Genomic DNA, 27,388 nt, shown 5'->3' with positions numbered 1-27,388 from the left:
GCAGTAGTACATATCACACATACTCCACTAAAGTACACAATCAGTGGAAAAGTACAAACTGGATATGTGTCAAACCCTAGGTTAGCTGGATGGACATTGGCTTTATAAACTATGAGTTTTCTGTAGAAGACAAAAAGATTTTATCATAATTTCTATACAGCTTTTAACCACTGGAATAGAACATAAGTGCCCTTTACCTGTTTATGTGTCTCTCACCAGATAAAAGCTCTGTCGCTGACTTCGTGCCACAGGATATTCACAGTGTGGTTCACAGATGGGTCTAGTTTTTATCAAAAGGATGGAAAATCCTCAATTAAATAAGTTGCAGCCCCTATGAAAAATAAAAAGAGCTGCCTGCCTTTGCTCTGCACAAGCAGCAGAGCTACAAGTTCTGCTAACAATGTTAGAAGAGGAACCTGAAGGAAATGATCTGGCTTTGTACATAGTTTCAGACCGGATATACCAAGCTTTAACTATTTGGCTACCAATGTGGAATAAAGATGACCTACAATGACAGAATGGAAATCTGGTAGCCTATGAATCATGGAAAGGAAATCCTGAACATAGTTTAAAAAAAAGCAGAGAGGATAAAAATATGCAGGTCACATAAAAGCATGCCAAAAGGAAAAATACAGAAGCGGCAGTATTGGAATAGCCAAGCAGACGCCCTTGCTAAGGTTGTGGTGGCCCCAGTAGACTTAACATTTGAAGAAACACCTATTTTGAAAACAAAACAAAGAAAATCATACAAAGAAAGGTATCAAAGACCTAGTCACTTTACAGCATGGAAATGAGGAAATTGAGGAAATTGAGGGGCGATTACTATAGAAGCTAGCAGACAGGTGAAGCATAGAAAGCGCAGCATGGCCAGGTAACACACACTTGTAGATAGAGAGCACTATATACACTTCAAGTAGATTTGTTTCAATAGATTCATGAACAAGATCATGTAGGGGTTGCTTGAATGTAAAAGGGAGTATTAGAAGATAGCTGGTTGGCCGAACATGAAGACAGATGGGTACATAATTGCTTAACTTGTGCTGTGGTGAATACCTCCACTAAGAGAAAAATAACATTAAAACATTAGAGAATTCATGAACCACAGGCTAGGATACAAACAGACTACACTAGACCACATGTAGTCCCGCCTACCATGCAAAGTGGGATTAAGTATTGTTTGCTAATACCAGATCCACTGACAAAATGGACTGAGGTAGCTCTAGTAAAGAAAGCTACAACCAAGCTTACCACAGTACAGGCATTTAACGTTGTATTTTCCAGATGGGATTTAAACCGATAAGTTGATTTGGAGCAAGGAACGTATATTCCAGGGCAAATCATAAAGGAATTATGTGGAGGCCTGGGAAGAAAAGATTCCACATTGCTGGGAACTCACATTTTAAGGTAAATTGAATGTCCCGATGGGACTACAAAAATAGCACTAGGCAAAAAGGTGAAAAATTACAGGAAAGTTTGGGATATCACATCATCTTGTCATTTTAATGACCTGTGAGCCACAACAGCTTCTCACAAGTTCACATGATTTAGAGCTATGCCTGGGAGAAAAAAAAGACTGCCTAATGTTTTAACTGAAGAATGAATATAGACCCTATCTAAACACTGGAAAGACGTTAATGTTGTTATAGCAACTCAACTGGGAAGGAATGCTCAATGCATGGATAAACAAACAAGAACAAACCACTACTCTGCAGAACGGCAAGGAGGATGGAAAGTAATGATCTGTATTTTCCACGCAAGTTTACAGTCTAAACTGTAAATGGGAAAGACTAGCTCCAATTATAAATAAAGCAGGACCGTATGCATATCAAGTAAAACTCCAGAATGGAAAAAAGCCTAAGTAGTTCCTGTTTCAATTTTAATTATGAGAAGGTAAATAAGTTAACAAAAAGCAAGAATATTATGTTATAGATGTTACTATTAAAATTTAACAGTGAGTAAGGCAGATAGGAAGTCTCACCAGAATCATCACCAGTGGAAAAACTATTAAAGGAAGAAGCATAAATTAATTGTTAGGCTTTGTCTGAGTGAAATTTGCATGTTTTTGGTTTTATTAATAATTGTATATTGATAATTACATTAGGTTCAAAATTGTCCATATTTGGTTGTGTTACAAGGGAGTAGGAAGCACCCTGCTTTTTGTTGATAACATACCCTACATCTAGTGGCAATGGAAAGCTCTTTTGTACCAAAGATCATGAAAATATTGGATACATTTCTCCACTACTTTAAAATTATGGGAGACAAGTGTGAAGGCTAAACAATAGCATCTATGTTCCATGATGCCAAAAATAATCTTATGATTTTAACAGATGTCTCTGATTTTAAGGGAATGTATTATGGGGGCTTGAAGTAGCATACAAACTTAACCTGGATATTTTATTTCTACTTACTTGGCTAAAAATCAAAATAACCTACAACAATTGTGATGGAAACTGAACAACCACACCAAGTGAAATACAAGTGGAAAACACCGAAGATGGTTAAACCAAGTGTAAAAGCCAGAAGTGAAGTAGAAACTGAAACAAACAAAAAAAAAGGTCAAATTTGTTTAGTTCACAGAGATTCGTTGTTGCTGCCGTTTAACTTTTTAAACCAAAGATTCCAGTTGAGAGACAATTCACAACTTTGGGAATACAAGATACTACTCAGCGGCAGCAAATTAATCGAGTGGATATTACTGTGAACAAATCATTTACTTTGACTTTTCCAAGGCAGAACAGATATACTCCTTTTATCAAAGGGACATTAGTAACATTGACCCAGAAATGGATTCCATACGATTGAGTACAACGTGCCAAGAGGGTTTAGGAATACCATTTTAGAGGAAGAAGAAGTTGCAACTGGAATTTTGGACACCATCGATGTAGAAACTTTGACCAGTAAGTTATCAGAATTGGGGCATATTTTATGCAACGTTCAAAAGCCATGAAATAAATATATACATAAATACATCTTTGAATGTTATTTACCTGAGATTTAACAATGTCATACGGGAATCAAAATGTGGATAGGAGTAGAAAAAATATTAGTTTTATAGAAAGAAAAGTACTGGAACTAGAAAGTGGTACTAACATTGTTAAACTACTAATAGCATAGTAGATTCTGTGAGCAATAATCACCAACACACAAGTTATGGGACAGTCAGTGTGTAGGATGGCCAAAGTTTCAACCATTGAAATGGGACAGAGCTGTGATTTTAGGAGAAAAGAAGGCCAAGATACTACACAGGAAGCATAGAGATGATTGTAAAACAGCACACACACAACCCGCATTGCTATTGCCTGAAGAGATCTATCAGTGACTGCACAGAAGCTAAGCAGCATTACTGATCATATATTAACAGATTTGGAAGCTCACTGTAAGAAATGAGGTTATAGCCACTGGGGCCTGTCCTACGGGAATGCAATCTGAAGCAGTCCCACAACGAAGACAGAATATTGCTCCTACAATAGCAGTAACTACTTGTATGTGGAGCCAATTAGCAGTTAATAATTTTAGGATCTATGACACCAGATAGGGATACATGTTATTGTTTCTCTGCATCTATTTCAGTAGGAATTGACAGAAAACCGTGCTCTTTGTAGAGAAATAAGTGTGCAACATTTCTCATCTATCTAATTTAGGGTAAACATTTGCAATATTCACCCACATCACCAGAATTATAATACCCGGAACACCACCAGCCTGGGGCTAATTCGGAATCTTTATAACAAAAAGATTAAGGAATCACAGCAAATAGAGCAAGTAGCTAAAAAAAAAAATAATCAATAGGCACCAAGCAGTGAAAGGACGTATTATTTAGTGAATCAACAGCCACTAAGATCAGGAGCAGATGCAGAAATGCTGATTCTACCATGACATTTTTAGAGACAGTCAAGTACTGGTACAAGAATCATGTGTTATTTTAACCATAAATCATTACCCATGTATTAACTAGTTGTCTTTCTGTTAAAGCTTGCAGCATGTCTTGTAGTGTGTGACCGAAGATCCTGGGGCTATCTGGAGCTATACAACTGTAGAAGACCTACATGGATTTTGCAAGAAAACCATGAGACAAGACTGGAGCAGGGTGACACTCCAACTTCTTGCTCTGAGGCAGTACCTTGCCTTGAGCCAGCAGAGCTTGACACTGTGGGTTCAGAATCAAGGCACAGGGAACTGAGTTTCCATCCCCTCATTAACAGGAAGCATACCAAGGCAGAAGACTTTTACAAGCAGAAGTATACTAAGCATGGTATAATCAGCATTTGCTTGCCTTGAACCCAGACATAAGCACACTAAACCAGCAAACCCGGCAATAACACACACGCATTTTGTAACACAGCTAATTATATGAATAATATGGAACCACAAAGGGACAGAGACTTGGCATATAATTTCACAAAAGGGACACAGAAAAACATCTGCAAGTAATAAAACCTGGAAAACAAGAACTAAGGATGCAGAATAAGCAGTAAAGAAGCCTGGCAAAGTCAGAACAAGTTGTAGTCCTAAAAAAAAGTTAAACCATATTGGTAGCAGATTAAATCCTCTGCTTGTTTTGATTGGGAAGGGGTGAGGAACATTAAAACATCATGGCAGAAGGGGGAGAAAAGTCATCCACTTCAGTTCTGTCCTCACTGAAGAGCTTTCAAGTCTGACAACCTCAACATCAGTGATTCAGGCCCTCAAGAACCACAACAATCAACACAGCATGCACATTTTCAGTTGCAAAAAGGGGTATGCTGTTCCTGGAACATAGAATAGTTTGGGTTGGAAGGGACCTTTAAAGGTCATCTAGTCCAACCCCCCTGCAATAAGCAGGGACATTTTCAACTAGATCAGGTTGCTCAGCGCCCTGTCCAACCTGACCTCGTATGCTTCCAGGGATGGGGCATCTACCACCTCTCTGGGCAGCCTGTTCCAGTGTTTCACCACACTCACAGTAAAGAATTTCTTCCTTATATCTAGCCTAAGTCTATCCTCTTTTAGTTTAAAACCATTACCCCTTGTCCTATTGCAACAGGCCCTGCTAAAAAGTTTGTCCCCATCTTTCTTATAGGCCCCCTTCAAGTACTGAAAGGCTGCAATAAGGTTTCCCCGGAGCCTTCTCTTCTCCAGGCTGAACAACCCCAACTCTCTCAGCCTTTCTTCATAGTAGAGGTGTTCTAGCCCTCTGATCATTTTTGTGGCCCTGCTCTGGACCCGCTCCAACAGGTTCATGTCTTGTGCTGAGGAGCTGAACGCAGTACTCCAGGTGGGGTCTCACAAGAGTGGAGTAGAGAGGCAGAATCACCTCCCTCAACCTGCTGGCCAAGCTGCTTTTGATGCAGCCCAGGATACAATTGGCTTTCTGGGCTGCATGCGTACATTGTCAGCTCATGTCCAGTTTTTCATCCAGTAGTATTGCCAAGCCCTTCTCCGCAGGGCTGCTCTCAGTCCCCCAGCCTGTATTGATACTGGGGATTGCCCCGACCCAGGTGCAGGACCTTGCACTTGGCTTTGTCGAACCTTATGAGGTTCACACAGGCCCACTTCTCAAGCTTGTCCAGGTCCCTCCGGATGGCGTCCTGTCCCTCAGGCATGTCAACTGCACCACTCAGCACTCAATCCCACTATCTATGTCATTGATGAAGATATTAAACAATACTGGTCCCAATACGGACCCCTGAGGATGTACAGGAAGATTATACATCAAGGTTTGAATTGCACACCTGTGAAGAAAAAGGATCTTAACTTATATTTTTATCATCTATTACCTGATCAAATGAGGCCACCAAGTGGCAATGCAAATATTTAAAGTCACAAAGGGAAATTGTAATACCTTTTAATAACATAACAACTTTAGAATATGCAAACACAATAATCAAGAGAAACGAACACGGATTAAACTTTATATGCCCTGACATAAAACAAGAATCTCATTTATGGTTTGCAAACATAGCTTTCAAAAACTGTGTTCCAGCATTTGTCATGATGCCTTCAACTATTGCTTCCCTACTCATTTCAGGCAAGCAACCTTAAACTGACTTGCAACAAGCTTTAAAACTCATAGATTGAAATTTACATCCTTCCTGTCCTAAATCACAAACATGCTTCATATTTCAGTGTCTACTTTTTCTTGGCCAATGCTATTATGATAATGTCATTTTGTAGAATTCGAGTCTTTTTCTTATTCTCCTTCTGTTCACGACTCTCACCCAAGTATGCTCTAAAAAGGCATATGGTACTCTGCTTTCCTCAATTCCTTTCACTCCTTCAGTAGGAAGCCAAAAAAGAAGGTGGGTGGAATTCCATCTTCTAAAACACCCTCAAACCTTTCTTTTAAATGATCTTGTACAAATTTTAAGATGTAAGGACAAGTAAGAATGCCGAAGTGCAAGATATACAAATAATCTGACAAATTTACCAATTCTGAGAATTCACATAGGAAAGAGTGATTTGCAAAAGTGCAACTAAATCTCCAAATGGTACCTAGTAGGATTCAGTACAAAGATATTGGTAAATCGAGTATACACCAATATGCAGAGGATGCTGCCAAAAAAAAAAGAAAAAAGCACAACAAAAAAGCCCAACCCCTTCAAAACACAAACTTTTTAAACAGCAAGCATGTATGCTTCCTACATATACACAAAGCTAAGCAATTGGCTGAAATCCATGAGATGTGCGCCAAACTATTACTACACTCAAAACTATCCAAAAGTGCAATAGTAAAATATATCACATCTCATACCAAATACACCATAAACAGTTCGTGCTTTGCTCCTAACTGAGGAAGTCTTATGTGGTATCTTGATATCAAGTTCACTTTTTCCTACTGCAAATTCAGTGCCAACTTGTTGTGGTTTAATCCTGGACAGCAGCTAAGCCCCGCACAGCCACTCACTCACTTCTGCCCAGTGGGATGGGAAAGAGAATTGGAAGGGCAAAAGCGAGAAAAATTGTGGGTTGAGTTAAAGACAGTTTAATAAGTGAAGAAAAGCAATGCATGAAAGCAAAGCAAAATAAGGAATATATTCACTATTTCGCATCAATAAGGCAGATGTTTAGCTGTTTCCAGGAAAGCAGGGCTTCGTCATTCCTGACAGTTACTCGAGAAGACAAATGTTGTAACTGCAAATGTCCCCAATTCCTCCTTCTCTCCCTGAGCTTTTACCATCGAGCATGACATCATATGGTATGGAATATCCCTTTGGTCAGTTTGGGTCAGCTGTCCTGGCTGTGGCCCCTCCCAACTTCTTGTGCACCCTCAGCTTACTTGCTGGCAGGGCAGCATGAGAAACAGAGAAAGCCTTGACACTGTATAAACACTGTTCAGCAATAGTTAAAATATTTGTGTGTTACCAGCACTGTTTTGGTAAGAAATCCAAAACACAGCACCATACTGCCTGCTATGAAAAAAATTAACTCCATCCCTGCCAGACTCAGTACACAACTCGTACAGTAAGTTTGTTCAAGCGGAACTAAACCTTGTAAATATTTAAATTGTTCAGAAGTGAAGTTTTAAAGTTGCAAACTGTGCTTAGACAGAAACTCACTGAGAATGGAATAAAAAGTCTGACTTTTAAATCTTATTTTCCAGTGTGCTTATGCCTTCAGGAAATAATTCTAGTGAATGAATTCTGTTAAATTTGAAAGGGGAGCACGTCACAGCTTTTTTAATTAAGAATCCTTAATGGAGGTTTTGCTACTTCAGTTGTTCAAACAAGCTGTTTAAAAAAGTCATCTTCTTATTGACTGAAAGCCAGTAAATCTGGAGAAACACTTCCGAGTCTTTTGTTCTTTGAGATGTAGAAGTTTTTCATACAGGCATTGCTATCCATAAATCCAAATGGATTTAACTAATTAATATTCCTCATTGCTGCTATACCAGTCATAGCTGCTGTATTTTTTCATATAGTGACACTTCAAATTCCTACTTCAGTAATAGTGTTTCTGAGTACTGTAAGTAATGTATTTCAACTTCACATGGTTGAAATCAAACAGGAGTGAGTTCCTAGTAGGTTTGTTTTTTTTGCATACTTTTTTAGAATCACTCATTACTCATTCCCATGCTTTACAGAGTAACTTCTAAGTGAAGCCATATACTCTGACACACAGAGCTGTTGGTATTTTATTACTGTTTTAAAGCTAACAACATCATTAGAGGCAACTAGTTGAAGTCTGTGCATCAACTCACACAGATGTGGCGTTGTCATTAATATGGTGCATCCGTATCACGCATTCTGTATTCAGAAACTAATTAGAGTTGAAAGTACTTTTTCTTATAAAATTAATTCTAGGAATAATTCTATGATACAACTGTCAGATGTGAATCAAAACAGTTTAGGCTAGAAGTGGCCAATAGAAGTCATTTTTCTACCTGCTCAAAGCATGGCCAACTTTGAAGTTAGATCAGGGCATTCTGATTCTCCATCCAGTTAAGTTTCGAGTATCTCCAGGATACTCAAAACCTATTTTGTTACAGAGAGGCATTAAAAATGCAAGAGTTACCATAGTAAATTTCCTGATAAATTTATTGAGCTTTCTTAAGTCTAAGGCAGCTGATGATACTCAATTTATTTTTTTTTTTATTCTTTTGAAATCTTCTGGAACCTTTTTACAGTTCCTGCTTTGATAAGACTGTAGTAGAAGATAAATTATATTTGAAAGAAAGCAATGATCTTTGAGAAAATTCATTTACTTGAGGACTAAAACCTATCAATATTGAAACCTAAAGCTTGGTCCAACAGATAAGTCTGATTTCATCTTAAATCTCTTTCAAGTATAAAAATAAAAAGCTGCAGTTTCTGGAAACAAGGCAGAGGAGAAGAACAGAGAAGATACTTTTACTTTTGATATACATAGAAAAGTTCTGCTGTTGTTTGTTTTTTTGTTTGCTTGTTTGGTTTTGTTTGTTTGTTTTTTTGTGAAGTATTGGTGATTATCCAGTACATTTATCACAAGTTTAAGAACAACAGAACTTGCAGATGAAATTGCTCATCTGCAGAGACAGATTAAATCTACTTCAGCCTCAGCTTGAACTTCATCGAAAGATTATTCAAGCTGCACAAATCTCTTAATAGAAGCTACAGAGACAATGGGCCTCAACAAAGACTCTGAGAAGCAGACAGAAACCTGAAGGCAGGCTCTTCGTTTCTGAGAGTCAACAAGTAACACATTCAACATTTTCCTTTGATTGTCTGAAAGAATAAGAACAACAGCTTGTTTCAATCTTGTTCTGGTAGAGCTATTTCATCAAAAAAAATTGTTACTTTTGCTTTCAGAGTAGAAAAGACATCCTCCTTCAGCTTTACCTGTGCCTCCACTTCTTTTATGCGGTTTCTGGAGAAGGAAGGGAGAGAGGCAGGAAACAGAATGATGAACTACCTCATAGTGAATTTGAATTATAATGAGTTTGGGAAAAAAAATCCACCCAAGCAAAGATGAAGCTTTACCTTAGGGAAGGCACAACAGTTTACTTATCATTTGATATAAAGTTGAATGAAGATAAAGATTAGTTCAAACTTATTTAGCTACATGATGAGTGGAGTGAGAACACAGCATATCAAGTAATATATGATGATCTTGGAAGTTTTGGTAAATGGTAACAACACTTGAAACAATTTACAAAATATCTTCTAATAAAAAAAAAATAAAGGAACATATGTATGTTACTACATATGAAAACATGTCCCTCTATATGGAAATCTACTTTTTAAAGTTCCTATGTCAACACAATTCCTTTTCAGGTAACATAATTGGCAGTCAATAACTGGACACAATTTTCTGTTTAATAGCATCTCTGAGAAATATCTTCATATCTACAAGTGATATTCTCTTAGGAAACCATAGTCCAGCAGGGATTTGCACGTCAGTAAGTCGAAATTTTTCTACTTCATTAATAGGAATGGATACCTTAGACTTTAACAGACGCTTTTAGGAATATCATATGCATAACTCAGTAGAATAAAGAGTAGAATAAAGAGTTGCGCCACCATTTATGTCACCATTCATCCGTGTTGCACACAAACAAAGTTATTTTCTTAACAGAAAGAGAACTTCTTCCTGTAAAGGAAGGAAAACAAATTAATCCATACAGCTTCGCATCTCCCCAGCTATCCAGCCAAACCTACTCCTTCACACCCCACAAAACACAATTGTTTTACTGCTAGGTTTTCTTCAGAAGTGTTGTATTACCCCATCTTCTAGTGACCCGAACTTCATTTCATTGTCTCTTGCACAGCTTGACACCAAGGCAAAGCCCTACACCCGTTGCTCTTCTAAGCATGCTCAGAAACGGTGCCTTTGGCTAGAGCAGCGACAGATGCCTGTACTTTGGCTGCAGAGTGCATTACCATTTCGTTCACATATTCCCACAAGTATGGTCTTCAAAGGTTACATAAGCCATAAAGCAGCATCTAATGGTTCACAGCAGTTTTAACTCAAAAAAGCCTATAGCCACAGTTTACAACCAGAGATGTTCTCACGTGCTAGACAGCAACTTGCTAAGAAGAGGGCGAATTGATAACAGCTAAAAGCAGCCCACAATTTCACAGACGCTTAGAGGGCTACAGGGGGCTACTCACTTGGGGGTCCGGAACTCCACAGGCACGTACCGAGTGGGGGGACACAAAGGTGAGTGAGAGGAAAGGGATGTTTGGCAGCAGGGGAGCGCAGGGAGTCTCCCACAGACGCCCACCTCCGCACATGGCGGAGCGCTTCCCCCCCCCCTCGTGGCCCGGCCAGGCGACCCGCCACCCTCGCGCCGCCTCAGGTGTCGGCGCCTCTCCCGCCTCGCGCCACTTTGAAGCACCGGCCCCTGGCGGCGCGCCCCTCCCGCGCGCTGATTGGCTGGCGGTGCCGGCGCTCTGCGGCGCTGTGATTGCGAGGCGCTGTGGCTGCCCGGAGAGGGGAGGGGGGGTCCGAGCCGCTCCCGCCGCAGGGACCCCGGCGCCTCCTCGTCCGACCTGCCGCCTGCCTCGGGGCGCTCCTCCCGCGCGGCCTGGGCGGCGGGAGGAGGGGCGGGGAAAATACGGGGGCCTTCTCCTCCTCCGCGTGCGGCGGCAGGCGCAGCATCCTCGAGGCCGGGAGGCCGGGAACAAAGGCTCCGCGCCAGCCCCGGTGGCTCCACCTGCCCCCAGCGGAGATGGCGTCCCTCGGCTTGGGGGGGCTCAACGTCTCCGCCCGCAGGAAGAGCGTCCCGTCTCGCAATGCTGCGGTAGAAAGGCGGAACTTGATCACCGTCTGCAGGTGAGCCGCTGGGCCGGGCCCTGCCCTGCCCCCGCCTGCCCGGCCTGAGGGGACCAACTCCGCTCGCCCTCCCGCCGCTGTGGCCGCTGGCAGCCCTGCCCGAGGGGACCGTTCCGCCCCCGCCCCGCGCAGGTGACTTGCGGCCTCTGCTCGTGGCGGCCGCTCGGGGGCGGGAGCGCGGGCGGCAGCCCCGCCGCAGCCGGCGGCCTCCCTGTCAGGATGCCGGCCTCCGGGGGGGTGCCAGCCTCGGGGGTTACCGGCCTTCGGCGGTGGTGCCGGCCTCCGGGGGGCATGTAGCGAGAGAGGGCAGCCTCCTCCATCCTGACTCAGCTCCTTCGGGAGCGTCTGCGTGAGGGGTGCTCAGGCGGCGGCCGAGGGGCGGGGGCGCACTTGGCAGCGCCGCCGGGCGCACCGCTGCATCGGGGCGTTGGATGGGCCTTTGAGGGGGGAGAGGTGTAACGCACTGGTGCCGCAGGAGCAGTCCCGGGGAGGCTGCATTCGGGGGATATTTTTGTCTCCAAAATCTAGATCAGGAGATCTGCAGTACAGGCTAGATCTGGTGTATTCAAATTTTTTTTTAGCATCTTAGTTCTGAGCTTATACAAGCTTTCCATGTAAGCGTGTCCACTGCTGGTATTGTTGAATTCATGCAGCATTTCCAAGTGTGCTGTACTGGCCCATTACATCATGGCAAACTTTTAAATACATGAATATGCTGGTAGCAGTGACTCTATTAGTTCGTTTCAGTTGCTAAATTTTTAAGTTATCAAACTAATTTGAATATTATCTGGAGAAGGTCTTCAACAGATTCATATAAGCTATTATATAATTTTAATTCTCACAAATTTAATAATGTACAAGGACAACTATTAGATAATTTTTTACCCTCGCCACTTAATGCTGCAGCAGTATTTTTAAAACCAGTTTAAGACCCCATATTCTTCCTTTTTTTTGCTTTTATTGTACATTGTTAATGGGTTTTGCAAAGTGTAACTGTATCATCAGGCTACTGAAAAGAATTTGCTTCACTATTCCTTCAAGTTATGGTATCTGGGTTTCAGAGTAGCATCAATACTATTCAGTCTTTTCCCAGGCTTTTATGCTTACCTCTACTCTTACCTGTGGAAAAAGATATGCAACAAAAACATAGAAAAAGGTTTTTATCAAACTTGCTGAAGCAGATCAAGTAGAAGAAACAGAAGTTTTCAGTTTCACTGTTGTTACAGAAATACAGATATTGCCACTCTGCAGGCTTGGGAAAACACCAGTTTTATCACGTGATGATATAATTATACAGGATATAAACAGTTCTTTTTAAAGGAGTATATTGTATTCTATAGAGCTTGCTATTTTTTTCTGCCTCCTCAATGAGAGGAGCTTGTCTGTACTCTGTGCTGTTACATTTTATTTTTCTGTTTGTTTATTTCATGTCCTTGTCCTGTAGTTGAAATGATGTTATAACATTTAAAGATGCTTAGAAATCTGAGGGAATTCAGTCAAACACATATGAAATGAAAAGCTACTGCAGAAACTAGTAGAAATTGGCATATTGTAATTATTTTCAGTAAAATGATTTAATTTTGCTATATCTTCACAAAACCTGAAGTTCCTAGTTTGTGAATACAGCTTAAAATTTGGAAAGGATGACGAGGAAAAAATTATTTGTGTTATTATGATGTGCATACATTTATTTATATTTTTATTCTCCTGCCAGTGTAAGAGTAAGTTTTTAAATTATTTCTGTGCTTTACTGTAGTTATTACACATTTTCTATTATTGAAAAGTGTTATTTGCTAGGAATAACCAAATTAGTATCAAAACCAGTAAGGTAATAGTCCTTTCCAATCAAAATCCTATGAGAATGTGAAATATTTCCTGTAAAAATAGCTCCAATGCATTGATTCAATTAAATTTGGATGATATGGCTTGCTAACCACTGAAGGTGAGAGATCACAAGGAAGATGTTCTCTGAATTACCATATGTTAACAGTCTCTGATAATTTAATGGACTATTTTTGTCAAAGCTTCAGTTCAGCAAATTTTTACTTAATAGTTAAACCAGGCTTTGGGTTTTTAGTCTTTTCTTACAATGATAATATATAACTCCTCATGCGAATGTGGATAGTTTCTTAAATTTACAGCTTTGGAAGGAACAGTTTGTTTCCACTAAAATGTTGAGTGGCACCGTAGCCATGGGAATTAGTGTAGTTACTTAAGTTCTATAAACCAATTGCATGTGAAAATACATGGTTATGTTTGTGTAACTGCACAGCTGTGATTTAAATTGCAATAATTTTTAGGATTTTGTTTGTTTGCATAAGTAATACATGTTCTGTCTCTCCCTACCTTTTTTCCTTAAAGTTTGATGCCTTCTGTTTTCCCATAAGTGGTGCTGGGATTTTGAGGTTGTTCTAGGTTGTTCACCTTGTTTTAATCTAGTCTTCCCTAGGATTCATAGATCAAAGATCCATATAGATACAGAACCACCAAAAATGTAGAGACAGGCCTTGGAAGTGAGGGTCATACCTTAAATACAGAATGTTAACACAGAATTGAACAGCTGTCGGGAAATGTATTTTTTAAATAGTGATTTTTCTAATGCCTAAGAGCTGTTGCAGTGACATTGACCCTTAGCTGAACTGTCTGGTTTCATGTCCAAGCCGTGTGCTCCAGCATAAGGGATATTAGTTTATAATCTTGGGGATTATTCTATATTAATAGTTTACATTATTTAAAATGGCATTTTAATGACATTTCCCAAATTGCAAGCTAAATAAACGGGACAGAATCCTTCCATTCATTTGAGAGGAGCTGAGTCTGACAATGAAAAGTGACGAATTCATACAGCAGTCAAATTTTCTGCCTATTTGCTTTTTGGTCAGAGGCTTGTTGCTGTTTTGGAAATAAACCTATAGACCTGGGATATATCCACAAAACGCTTGGCTTTGGTTTGGAGTTATTCAGGAAATTTGGGAGACATTCTTGTGCGTCTTGCAAAACAGTAGAAGAACCTACCCCAAAAAGATTAGTATAAATCTTTCTTATTTAGTAAAGTTTCCCTCTTACATAATTCAGAAGGTCTTTTTAAGGTTGGAGGATGCTATTGTTTCTACATCTTTTTTTGGCTCAAGCAGGACTAGATTCGTGACAAAGAAGAATATGAAAGAATCTGAAAACATGAATTCACAAAGGTCGTTTAGAAATGCTGATATTGGAATCTCTCCAGGGGCAGTTGCCATATTAAAAAAAAACAAAAAAACAAAAAACACCAAACAAAAAACCAAAACCAAACCCAAAACAACCCTATTGTTGCAGTGCCACAATGGGAAATGATTGGATAAAAGACATTTGACATTTTTTAGAGAGTCTTTGAAGCAACGGGTATTGGAGCTATATTATTCTTCTGCTCCTACAGTCGACTAAAAAGTTCATCTTGGAAAATTTTAAGTTTGTTTTCAAGCCACTTTACTTTCTCATGCCCTTTTGTTACGATTTCTCTGTTAACTTCTGAAGTGTAGGTAGACTGTTGGTCTAGAGTGCAATGCTGCTGTAGCAGCCCACGGGAGAGCAGATGAAGTTGGCAGCAACAAAGGGAAACAAGAAAGCTACTCTTAACTCTACCCACTTGGACATTTTTTCTCCATAGCTCTTGTGTACTTTAGACCTGACCTTTTCTGTCTTGACTGTCAGTCCCCAAGTGGTTCCACATAACTGTGCAAGAGCATGGGCTTTCTTTTCTGGGGGGGACCATACACTGGAAACAGCATATGAGGCATCTTTCTTGACTGAGTAAAATTGCTTTCCCAATGCTTACAGTGTAACCTTTTTTCAAACGCATCAGTTCTACATACCTTAAATCATTTTTCCAGTCTGCGTGGTAAGCACGGTGAAGTATGAATATCATGCAAAATGTGTTTGTGCCTTTCAGCTTACAGTTAGAGATATGTTTACCTCTCTGTAGTACTGGAGAAAAAAAAAGGAAAAAAAACCAACACAGGAGTATTTGCCTAAGAATTTTTTTAAATATCAAAAAAAATGTTTTCGGTCAATCAAATTTTGCCTGTTAGCAGTGTTATCTCCCTGCTTTATGGAAATAAGGTGTCCACACTCGCACTCCCTCTTAGTTCTCCTAAAAGCCAATTTCACCCAGACTTGACATGGCTATAAAGGTTGTTTAGTTTTTTGGTGAAAGTGGAGAGTAGAGCGATGGAGATTAATATTTCTGTGGAGACCATGGTGGCAGTAATATGAGCACTTAAAAAGACCACCATTAATGATGATAAGCTGTTAGACTGTCTTTTCTAATCAGACCCTAGGTATTTAAAGATTGTTGTAGCCTTAAAAACTATATATAATTTTTTTTTTCTTCAATTGAATTGCAGAATGCTTTAAAATTAAAAACCAGGAATTCTTACCTGTGATTTTTAGAAGTGTATGTGAATTGCTTTTAAGTGTTTTTTCTTGAATATATCTCCATTTCTGAATATGTATTCCATACAATATTAACCAGTGAACTTTTAAGTGAGACGCCGAATAGGGGAAAAATAGGCATAGCTACATTTTATATGCTACTTTGTTTTGCAGTTCATGGATGATCGTGCCATGATCATGTTTCTGAATTTTAAGATTATATCCCTATATATAGTCCAGTATGTTACACTGCTAACTCACTGTCTCTCTTGTGTATGTACCCGTGAGTGAGTGATATGCTGTACCTTTTCTTTTTCAGAACTGCATGGTGTGGGAGGAGTCTTCTTGTTACAGTTAATACCGATGTGGTCTTGGCGTTGCTATATGCATTTATTTTTCAAAATTAAGAAGTTTTTTTATAAATAATTTCACAGCTCTCCTATAGCTTTGAGAAAACAATCATTACTGCCATTAGAGTAGTCGATAACAATGATACTGACTAGGCAGAAATTTGCTGGTGGGCATGCATGTCTCTCACTTACTCAAAATTGGTTAAAAATGTGGAGGAGTTCAAAACTGAGTCATAACTTGGCACTGCAGAAGCAGCTTCCTCCCTCACCCTTCTCACTCCTAATTCCTGTCCTGCCAAAAACACTACAACAATAGAAGCCTGCAGGAAAGGTAGGATAGGGAGTCTTTATTCAGAAGTTTGTTTAGTATAACATAATTGAGTTGAAACTCTTGAAATACATATGTCAATTCAGTTTGAGCATAATTAGTTTCATTTAGTAAATGAGCATCAGGAGGCTGTGCTGACTGCACAAAGGATGCAGTTAAGTTACTTTTACAGTACAGAGCATTTGAAAATAGTACTGCTGGTTTAAGGAGTCTCATTCCTGCCCACGCCTGTGCTGTAGAACTGTTTGTGTTGAGATGCTGTGAAGCATATTTATTATAAATTTATCCATATTTAAGAGTCACTCCACTTCTTCTCAAGTACTAAAAATCTAGATCCATAAAAAGTAGAACTGGCACAACCGAGGGAGCAGCAGAGTGAGGACTTCCTAAGCTGGTACTGTTGAAGTTTGGGTGTTGAGAAAACTATTGCATCAGGCTCTAGTATGGCTCCATTAATACAAATAAGGATTGTTGCAAAAAACACAGTAAATGCCTCAAAATAAGTGTTACTTTCAAAGTTGAGGACATACGAAACTTGCCTTGAAACTGAAAACTGAAGGACAAGGAGCAGAAAGGAAAATAAAAATTGATTATGATTAAAATGGAGAAGGCAAGAGAAAAATAAATTTTTGTCATGTTTCTTGAGGTTTAAATTATCTTCTTCTGAATAAGAGTGAAATTGTGTAAGTGGAGGTATAACTAAACACAGCTAACTGGCTAATTGACTAGTTACATCTTGTCTGCTTTTTACAGTGGCTTGATTCAGCCTTTCCAATTTCAAATGTTAGATCGTTTAAATTGATAGCTTTTCTGGCATAGTAATGAAGTAATATGGTGCTGAATAGGGATTACCCCATTCGCAGGGAAATCAGCCTGTCCGAGTTAACGTTAACAGTGCATAAAAATTCATTGTTTTATAATACATTTGGATTATTCTTGCATTAGGATCAATTTACAGTGTTCTCATACTAGGATGCAGTTTATACTTCTGATTCTTGGGCCTGGATTTTGGGAATAAAAGGAGCATTGACGAAATGTCAAGCAAAAATCATGATGTTTAGGGTTACAAAGAGAAATTTATTTTGGATGCTTTTGAATGCTTGTTTTTCTACAGCTCTATTAAAATAGTTTAGAGAAGAGGAAAATAATTAGAAAATAATTGGCTTACTTCTATGTAGAAAGTGTGGGGATTTCTGTTTTCTTTTTGTTTTTAAGGCTTTATGCCTAAGACCAACAATTATGATTGTATTTTCAGGCTATTTGTCGATGTGGTATGTGTTTGTGTTGCTCTGACTGAACTTGAAATAATCAAAGTGTTTTTCTGGTTCTTTGCTTGTTTAGTTTATACAAACTACTGTCCTGCTCTAGAGGACCAATAGCTATCCATATAATTTATGATTGCCTTGTACTTTTGCTCTAGGTTTTCAGTCAAGACTCTGATTGATCGTTCCTGTTTTGAGACTATAGATGATACTTCCCCTGAATTTAATAATTTTGCAGCCATTCTGGAACAGATTCTAAGTCATCGACTGAAAGGTATGTTAATTAACTTGCTTACTGGTGATGTTTTTGCCATGAGAATTTGTTTATATGAAACCAGTGTACATCTGTAGAGCCTCCTTGATGCTGAATGAAAGTGTTGGCTTTCTTTATGTGTCCCCTTGCTGTTGCCTTCCTGATTGTTTGCATTACTGTGGAAACGTCAAGGAAATGTTTTTTTTGTGAAACATGTTTCCGATGTTCTTGTTGGAAGCCTTCTTGGCTGGTAATTAAGCAAGTGGATGTTGCCATGGTGCTGAGCTCTGTCTGCTTTTCTACTTTATGATAAGGCTGTGTCCTAAAAGTATGAGTCTGAAAGACAATTGTACTGTTTTCTGCTTTAACAGAAGCTGTAGAAAGCATATCTGTGGTGCTGCTCCCTTTTCTTTCTCCCTTCCCTGCTTTTGTTGCCTTCTTTTCCGAATACTGTGTTTAGGTCCTTCCATTCCTGTCCCCTCACCCCCCTAGTGAAGCTAGTTTTTGCTACTGGAATGTAATAGACCTGGATTAAATTGCTTTTGAGAAAGGTCAGTTGTTGATTTTCCTCTTGTATCAGAGTCAGATGTTGTTCTAATTCAAGAAAATATCTGTTTGCATTTTCTGATTGTTCTAGAGGAAGCTGCTTTGCTAAAACAACAGAGCATGCCTTAGCAGTAACAGTTACTAGAAAAGGACTTTGGAAGCTTCTCATTTACAGTTTCTGAAATGATTTGAGGACTACAAAGGACATCATAATCATCTAAATATAGATATGTAATATGACAATCTACTACTTCTCATACTTTTGCTTTTTAATATTCATAACTAAGCTTTGTGAACAATATTGTGTGTAGGCTGACATTTGAGTAGCACAATTACTACCTGCTGTCATTCTGTCAGAGAAGGGGAAAAAAAAAAAATCACACAGTGGGATAGGAACATAGTGTTTGTCACATTGTGACAAAGATTATTCGAGTGATTATGAGTGCTTAGCAACTTGACACTGCAGGGAAATTGCTGTGTTTTCTCCTTCTACCCCAGCTCCAGTGAAGTTTGAGCAAAAATCATTATTAATTTTATTTTTTTTTCCCCCAACATTCTTTTCCTTCACAGTCTATTATTCAGGACAGGCAGTACAGAGAAGCCTTGACAGGTTGGCAAATGGGTTACAGGCAAATGGAATTTGCAAGTAAAAAATTATTTCAAATAAGAAATAGAGAAAACCAAAAAGCTAGCTTGCTGTTTCAGTCTTCCCCTTGTAATCACCAGTATGATCTTCTAAGTTTGCAGAGTTAAATAAAAATACGGAAAAAGGCAGCAACTTGTGCATCGTACTACAAACAGGGAATATTTTGGTAATAAGCTAGATCACTGTGAGTAGTTGTTTTATTCTTTAAAAACTTGAAAGGGAAATTGAGATAATAAACGTACCATGACAATTCAAATTTTAAGAGGATATATATTATACAACATGGGGCTTGACAGAAATTGCATTTTGTTGTTGGAAATGACAAATATATTCTGAATGCATACTTTGTGTCAGTAGGAGCACACTAAAAGCAGACTGGTGATTGCAGTGGGTTGTATAAAATGTTCTAAAGCAGACAGAACATACATGATCTATGGTAAGATAAATAGCTTCATTGTATTAAAGTTGTCAATGTAATCCCGTGGCAGTGTAGTTTAACAGATAATCCAGATATGAGAGTTTGAGTATATAGACCTTTACTTTCTGAAGGCCATGGCAAATAACAACTCTTAATCTTTAACTTCCTTTGGAAGTACTGGGTGAGGAAGGAAGAATAAAAAAAAAAAAAGTATTTCATTAGGATCCAGACAAAACAAAATGGGAGGAAGAAGGATAGCTATTTTAAGGGGAAAAAATGTTCAACTACAGTGGTTAGAATTTTATGCTTTTCCTGAAACCATTGCAATTAAGAATTCTGAAATAATAGTTCTCCAATTCTCATCCTCTTGGTTGTTCTGCTAAAAATGCCAGTTATAGCAATATAAGCACCATTTTTAAATTGATTTTTGATAGGTAACTGATCTGATGTTGCCAGCTCCAAATAGTGAAAGGGTCATGAAACAATATTCAGAGTGGTTTGGGTGGTTCTGTTGGTTGTTTTTTTCTTTTCAGAATCATTGAAGATTTTAGTTTGGAAAGTACCTTAGAAAGTAATCCAGTCTAACCTCTTGCTCAAAGCAGGGCTGTCTCAGATTGCTCATGGCATTTTCCAGTTGAAAATCCCCATGACATTTCTTAAACTCAGTGCAGTTTGTTACAGAATTTTGTCTTTTTTTTTTCCCCCCACTCCCACTTTGTGCTTACCTTTCCCTGATATTGGCCATGATCCTCACTGGATCCTGTGGTGAGCCAGACCAGGAAGTCAAACAGGCAGAAAACTAGTGACTGTCCCCATGGATACACTTCTTTAACCCAGCTGCTCATTTTCTTAAGAGAGGTTTAGATGTGGGTGCTTGCTTACTAATAAAATGAGGTCGGCATAAATATATCAGCTCGCACAACAGAGATCTGTGAATGCTGCTTGAATGCAGGTATCTGTTCATGTGATACAGAAGACTTAGCACATGTGGCACCAAAATAGTTCAAAAAAAAAAAAGGTAACGTAATATGCCATGGCCAAAAGGCCACATCTATACTACCTTACAGTTACATGTACACCAATGCCAATAAGTAGCAGTCAGGAATAGGCCACTGTTGTTAGAAAAAGCAGTCTGGCTCACAGCCTATTTTTGAATTGCCCTGAGGAAGAGAGGGAGAGAGAGTTTGAGTAAGCTGTATTAACTGTCTTTTCAGGGATTGCAAGCCATTGACTGCCATCTGCTCTAGAAAGTGCAGAAGTACTGTGTAATACTGTATGTGTAGTATACCTGGTACTCCCCAGAAGTGCTGGATTTATTGTGAATGCAGAGTAGAACCAATATCATAATGAGGAGAATATAAACCGTGTGTTCTTTGTGTCATTAAAATAAGCTGTGTGGCATGCCTGCTGGCAAGATACAATACTACTGGACAGGACAACTGAAGATCTTGAAAAGGTAGGAGAGAAGGAGTAACAGAAAAAAGATCAGTGACTAATTACTCTTTTATTCCTTCTCAGGAATAAGAATTTGCATGGTTTTATAATACAGCAGAGAGTAAGTGGTATCTTGAGTGGATACAGAGACAATGTATTTGAAGGTCTCTGGACCAAGAGAGACCTATAGTCCTGAAAGGGATTTTTACAGATTTGTATACAAATGTATGTGTGTTTAATAATCTTTAAAGTAAGCTGGTAGTTTCAGGAGCCTTTTTTTTCCCTGGATAGTTGATTGGCATTTGTTCCTTTCTTAACCATTCTGTACTGTGGAGATCAAGCTGCATCTTGGTGGTTTCTTGTTCTCACTTCTGGCCACAGATTTTTCAGGTATATTTCCTGTAAGTCTCCTTTTTTCAGATAAGCTAAGTAAATATATTAGTGCAGAAATGGTAGGGGGCATCAAGAAGTGTTCACCAACACTACTGGGGATTTGATTACAGGTATATCCTGTGCTTGGACTGTGTCGAAATTGAGGAAGATGGTGAGGATGACAAGGTTGAATGTTTATGGGTGAAGATCAGGGGGAAGGTCAGCAGGGCAGACATTACGGTGGGAGTCTGTTATAGACCACCCAACCAGGATAAGCAGGGGGACGAGGCGTTTTACAAGCGGCTGTCAGAAGCCGCCCGTTTGCCGGCCCTTGTACTCGTGGGCGACTTCAACTTGCCCGATGTCTGCTGGAAATACAACATGGCAGAGAGGAAGCAATCTAGGAGATTCCTTGAATGCGTGGAGGACAACTTCCTCATGCAAGTGGTAAATGAGCCCACTAGAGGAGGGGCCCTGCTTGATCTGTTGTTTGTGAACAGAGAAGGACTAGTGGGAGATGTGAGGGTTGGTGGCCATCTTGGGAATAGCGACCACGAAATGTTAGAGTTTTCGATAGTGGGGGAAGTAAGGAGGGGCAAGAGTAGAACTTCTGCCTTAGATTTCTGCCGGGCTGACTTTAGCCTGTTTAAGAGGCTGGTGGACAGAGTCCCTTGGGAGTCGGTCCTGAAGGGCAAAGGAGTCCAGGAAGGCTGGACATGCTTCAAAAGGGAATTGCTAAATGTTCAGGAGCAGGCTGTCCCGGTGTGTAGAAAGACAAGCCGTCGGGGAAACAGACCGGCCTGGCTAAACAGGGAACTTAGGCTAGAACTTAAGGAAAAAAAGAGAACCTATTTGCTCTGGAAGAAGGGTCGGGTAACTTGGGAGGTCTATAGGGATGTTGCCAGGTCGTGTAGGGAGAAGATTAGAAGGGCCAAAGCTCAGTTAGAGCTTGATTTGGCTGCTACAGTCAAAGACAACAAAAAAAGCTTTTACAAATATATCAACAGCAAAAGGAGGGTCAAGGAGAGCCTCCACCACTTGCTGAATGAGGAGGGTAGTGTAGTGTCAGGGGATGAGGAAAAGGCAGAGGTGCTCAATGCCTTCTTTGCCTCAGTCTTTAATGTCAAGACCGGTTGTCCTCAGGAGACTCGGCCCCCAGAGCCTGAAGTTAGGGACGGGGGGCTGTGTGAAGCCCCCGTAATCCAGGAGGAGACGGTTAGTGACCTGCTGTGCCAATTGGACACCCACAAGGCTATGGGCCCAGATGGGATTCACCCCAGAGTAATGAAGGAACTGGCAAATGAACTTGCCAAACCACTCTCTATTATCTACCGGCAGTCCTGGTTAACTGGAGAAGTTCCAGCTGACTGGAAATTAGCAAATGTAACGCCCATCTACAAGAAGGGTTGGAAGGACGATCCAGGGAACTATAGGCCTGTCAGCCTGACCTCGGTGCCAGGCAAGGTGATGGAACAGATCATCCTGAGTGCCATTACACAGCACATGCCGGACAATCGGGGCATCGGGGCCAGCCAACATGGATTCATGAAAGGCAGGTCCTGCTTGACCAACCTGGTCTCCTTCTATGACAAAGTGACCCGCTAAGTAGATGAGGGCAGGGCTGTGGATGTAGTCTATCTAGACTTCAGTAAGGCATTCGACACTGTCTCCCACAGCATCCTCCTAGACAAACTGGCTGCCCGGGGCTTGGATGGGTAGACTCTTCGATGGGTTAAAAACTGGCTGGATGGCCGAGCCCAGAGAGCGGTGGTGAATGGGGCAAAGTCCAACTGGCGTCCGGTCACTAGCGGTGTTCCCCAGGGCTCAGTTCTGGGGCCGGTGCTGTTCAATATCTTTATAGATGATCTAGATGTAGGGATTGAGTGCACCCTCAGCAAATTTGCAGATGACACCAAGCTGGGTGGGAGTGTCAATCTGCTGGAGGGTAGGACGGCCCTACAGAGGGATCTGGACAGGTTAGATAGATGGGCCGAGACCAACGGCATGAGGTTCAACAAGAACAAGTGCCGGGTCTTACACTTCGGCCACAACAACCCCATGCAGCTCTACAGGCTGGGGGAAGAGTGGTTAGAAAGCAGCCCGGCGGAAAGAGACCTGGGGGTGCTGATCGACAGCCGGCTAAACATGAGCCAGCAGTGTGCCCAGGTGGCCAAGAAGGCCAATGGCATCCTGGCCTCTATTAGGAATAGTGTAGCCAGCTGGTCTAGGGAAGTGATTGTCCCTCTGTACTCGGCACTGGTGAGGCCGCACCCTGAGTACTGTGTCCAGTTCTGTGCCCCGCACTTCAAAAAAGATGTTGAGGTGTTGGAGCGAGTCCAAAGGAGGGCAACCAAGCTGGTGAAGGGTCTGGAGGGTCTGACCTACGAGGAATGGCTGAGGGAGCTCGGTTGTTTATCCTGGAGAAGAGGAGGCTCAGAGGTGACCTTATCGCAGTCTACAACTACCTGAAGGGAGGTTGTAGTGAAGTGGGAGTTGGCCTCTTCTCCCGGGCAACTAGCGATAGGACAAGAGGACACAGCCTCAAGCTTCGCCAGGGGAGGTTCAGGTTGGACATTAGGAAGTATTTCTTCTCAGAAAGGGTCATTAGACATTGGAATGGGCTGCCCAAGGAGGTGGTGGAGTCACCATCTCTGGATGTGTTTAAGAAAAGACTGGACATGGCACTTAGTGCCATGGTCTAGTTGACATGGTGGTGTCAGGGCAACGGTTGGACTCGATGATCCCAGAGGTCTCTTCCAACCTGGTTGATTCTGTGATTCTGTGATTTAAAACCTGAAGTCAATTTGAAGTCTTGTATATATTGTCTTACTATCTCACAATGTTGTATGTTTTTCTGCCTTTTTCTATCACTTTAAAATAGTTTAACTGAGTTAGTACTGAAGAACATTAATAACTATTGTAGATTTTTGTGGCCATCATCTCAAACATATTTCTGAAAACTATTGTCATGTGTATGTATTTTTTGACTTACTATGTTTTCATTGTAATATCCTTTACACCAAAATGTGTTTGTATCCAAACTGCTAGCCGGTATGCATGCTTAGAAATAGTTTTGGTGTATAAATTAAGTTCTGTCACTGACAACGTATATAGTGCGTCTTGCTTGTTACTTCTGTAAAGTAGTTGTTGTCTATACACTTATGTGCATTTCCCGCCATAATGGCACAAAACAGTGTGCTGTACTGGGCTATTTTGACACGTTCACAACTTTGTGTGCCTTTTCCTGTATGTGCATTTAGAAGTTATTAGAAACACGTCAAAAGCTTCTGCTAGAGGTGCCCATGGAAGTTGCTTGTCTCTCTTATCTATGTTATTCCTGATTTTTAGTGACTGTGAAATTGTTTGCATGCTTTTCTTTTTTCTTTTAGAAAACTTACTATGAGTAGTAAGCTTCTAGGGTGATCAATGCTGTTTGAGTGGAAGGATAAATGTAATAATTCTTTCCCTTTCCTCATTCTATAAAATATTCTAGTTTCGTGCGTGAAACTAGAATGTTCAGTGGTCTGGTCGTAGTAATAGTAAAAAGCTGTACTAGTGATGTCACTGGTGAATGTTGTTCGGTTTTTGCACTTCTTTGTAGTAAGGTGAATTCTTAAATAATTCATTTCTGAAGCAGGTAAAAGATTTTTCTTATATGTGAAGTGCACAATTTATCCCTTCCCATATGGTTTTTATTTTACTTATTTATTTTTAGGAGCGGGAAAAAAGCACTTACTCCTACCTGCTATTTCATGGTGTCTCTTTCTTTTTAAGCAATGAATATTAATATAATTTTTATTAATCAAAATTCCCTGAATTCTAATAATTCAGGCATAAACAGTGGTTACAAAGGGAAAGGGTATGAATTATGTCTGCAGAAGACAACTTGAGCTTGTAGGTCTAAGTCACAGGTGAGGAAGCAGGGTTTTTTGAGTAAGATGCAGCTTGTAATGCTGCTCATCCTGAGAGAGACAAGTCTGCTGGATAAAATAGTTAAGGTAATGGAGATATAAAGGGAATGAAAAAGGTAGATTAAGGAAATAAGAGCTGAAGGCACTACTGTCATGAAAAAGACAAAGTCAAAGTCTAAGCATATAGCTGCGGTAGCCCTTTATTTGGTGCAATAATGCTATTAGCAGAACAGCTTTTGTTACTAGATTTAATATTTATACACACATAGTGACCTTGTTACTGTTTTTGGCTAAAAAGATATAGTAGGGCTCTTGTGTGATTTGTGGTTTAGCTCATTCTCCTTTCTCCTGCATGGAGGAAAATCTTAAATGAATTTATAATTGTCTTGGAGGACTGGGTTTATGAACTACTGTAAATTTTTAATTTTTAATGACCTGTTCTGTAGGCCCAAAATAAAAAAGTATCACAGAAATTCCTCAAAGGACTAGCATGCCAGTTTATTACCAACAAGTTATATTAAAACTTATTTTTTGCAGGATAGAAAAATTTGCTACAAACTAAATAATACAGGGAAGTCTGGAGAAAACCTGCTTGTACCTTAGAGATTCCTAGTCGTTACTGCTTTGCAACTGTGGAACTTTGTAGATATGAAATCGGACTGTGATTGAGTAGGAATCAAACTATTTAATATCTTACTTGTGAAGAATTTCTTGGGTGTGAAAAAAGATCAGCAACAACTAGTGTTGCAGATGTTTGTATCTTGTTGTCAGACTGGAGCAGAAATGGGTTGATACAAATAGGTGTGTAGCAGTATTCAAAAATGTGATGAAATAAAAAATTTTCACAATATTGTTTCTGTTTGCTTTGCAGTTGTTTAGACAAGATTTGAATTAATTTGAACAATGTTTAATATTAAACATGGAGCTTCTGTGCTTACCTAACTATTTTGTTTGGCTGACAAAACCAATAGCATCATTCCTGTTGGAATAGCTGTCAGCTTCTGTCTTCTGATGACATACAAACTTCACGGCAAAGATCTCATACTCTTTGTCCTTTGGACGTCCCAGGAAACTTACCCTTTCCTTAAGTAGTACTTTGACAGAATATAAGTTGTATACTAAAATTAGGGTTCAAGTTTATTAGGTCCCTTTAAAATTTAGATATGATTTTAGAATCATGGAATCATAGAACAGCCCAGGTTGGAAGGGACCTTGAAGGATCATCTGGTCCAACTGTTTGTGGGAAAGGGAGCCTAGATGAGATGATTTAGCACCCTGTCCAGTCTCCTCTTGAAAACCTCCAGCGATGGGGACTCTACCACATCCCTGAGGAGGTTGTTCCAGTGAATGATTGTTCTTACTGTAAAAAATTTCTTTCTTATGTTGAGATGAAACCTCTCCCAGTGCAACTTGTACTTGTTGCCCTTTGTCTTCTTCGTGTGGCTCCTTGTAAAGAGAGTACTGCCATCCTCTTCGTAGCTGCCCTTTAGGGACTGGCATACTGTGATGAGTTCCCCTCTGAGCCTTCTCTTCCCTAGGGAGAAGAGACCTAACGCCTTCAGTCTTTCCTTGTGGGGCAGGTTCTCCAACCGTTTGAACATCTTCGTGGCCCACCTTTGGACCCTCTCCAGTCTGTCTGTGTCCTTCTTGGGTTGCGGGGATCAGAACTGGACAGTCTGACAAGCGCTGAGTAGTGGGAGCTATTTCATTCCTCATTCTTGAGAGTTCTCGTGGCTGTGTACATTGAGTGCATGGAGGGCCAAATAGAATTTCATACACTGAAAGCTTTTAAAATTGTAGGGACTATACAACTTAATATCTTATTTAGTAGTTCTTAATATACATTCTCACTATTTTCAGACAGTCTTTTCCAACATTTTTCTGTGTATACAATGATTAAGGAAGTTCTTCAAATGGTGTTAATTATTAGAGTGTGGGCAAGGTTTAAAGTTGTAGGGAGAAAATAGTGAAATACAGAAGTCTTTGGTTCACAAAAGGTCCTGAGCCAACTGAGTTTCAAGTGAAGACAATTCCTACTGAAATCTGAAATCCATCATACTCTCTTGCAGAGCTGGCTGTGAGATGAGAGCCCACTGTTATGTCAGAATACATTGTAATTACGGCCAGCTTGCTTTGTTGATCAGTGTAAGCCAAATAAGTGCTGTGTGCTGGTGTGTATTTCTGGTATAAAGGTATTTTTGTTTTTAAATGACATGTTTTTCAGCT

General features: G+C 40.1%; 2 protein-coding genes across 2 annotated transcripts in view; one reads left to right on the top strand and one right to left on the bottom strand.

Annotated features, from left to right (window-relative positions):
• LOC137665455 (ATP-dependent translocase ABCB1-like) overlaps positions 1–363 on the bottom strand; it is a 60,697-nt gene extending 60,334 nt beyond the window's left edge. Inside the window, exon 1 of the mRNA XM_068404456.1 lies at positions 198–363. The gene's annotated coding sequence lies outside the window, so the exon portion shown is untranslated. The remainder of the gene's footprint in view (positions 1–197) is intronic.
• A 10,765-nt stretch (positions 364–11,128) lies between these two features.
• RUNDC3B (RUN domain containing 3B) overlaps positions 11,129–27,388 on the top strand; it is a 57,143-nt gene continuing 40,883 nt past the window's right edge. The window contains exons 1-2 of the mRNA XM_068405146.1: positions 11,129–11,232; positions 17,741–17,856. Of these exons, the coding sequence (XP_068261247.1) occupies positions 11,129–11,232; positions 17,741–17,856 (220 nt within the window). The remainder of the gene's footprint in view (positions 11,233–17,740; positions 17,857–27,388) is intronic.

Source organism: Nyctibius grandis, chromosome 7, assembly GCF_013368605.1.
Source record: "Nyctibius grandis isolate bNycGra1 chromosome 7, bNycGra1.pri, whole genome shotgun sequence".
Lineage (NCBI taxonomy): Eukaryota > Metazoa > Chordata > Aves > Nyctibiiformes > Nyctibiidae > Nyctibius > Nyctibius grandis.
The sequence above is the reverse complement of the archived record's forward strand: the minus strand, read 5'-3'. Positions and strand labels throughout refer to the sequence as shown.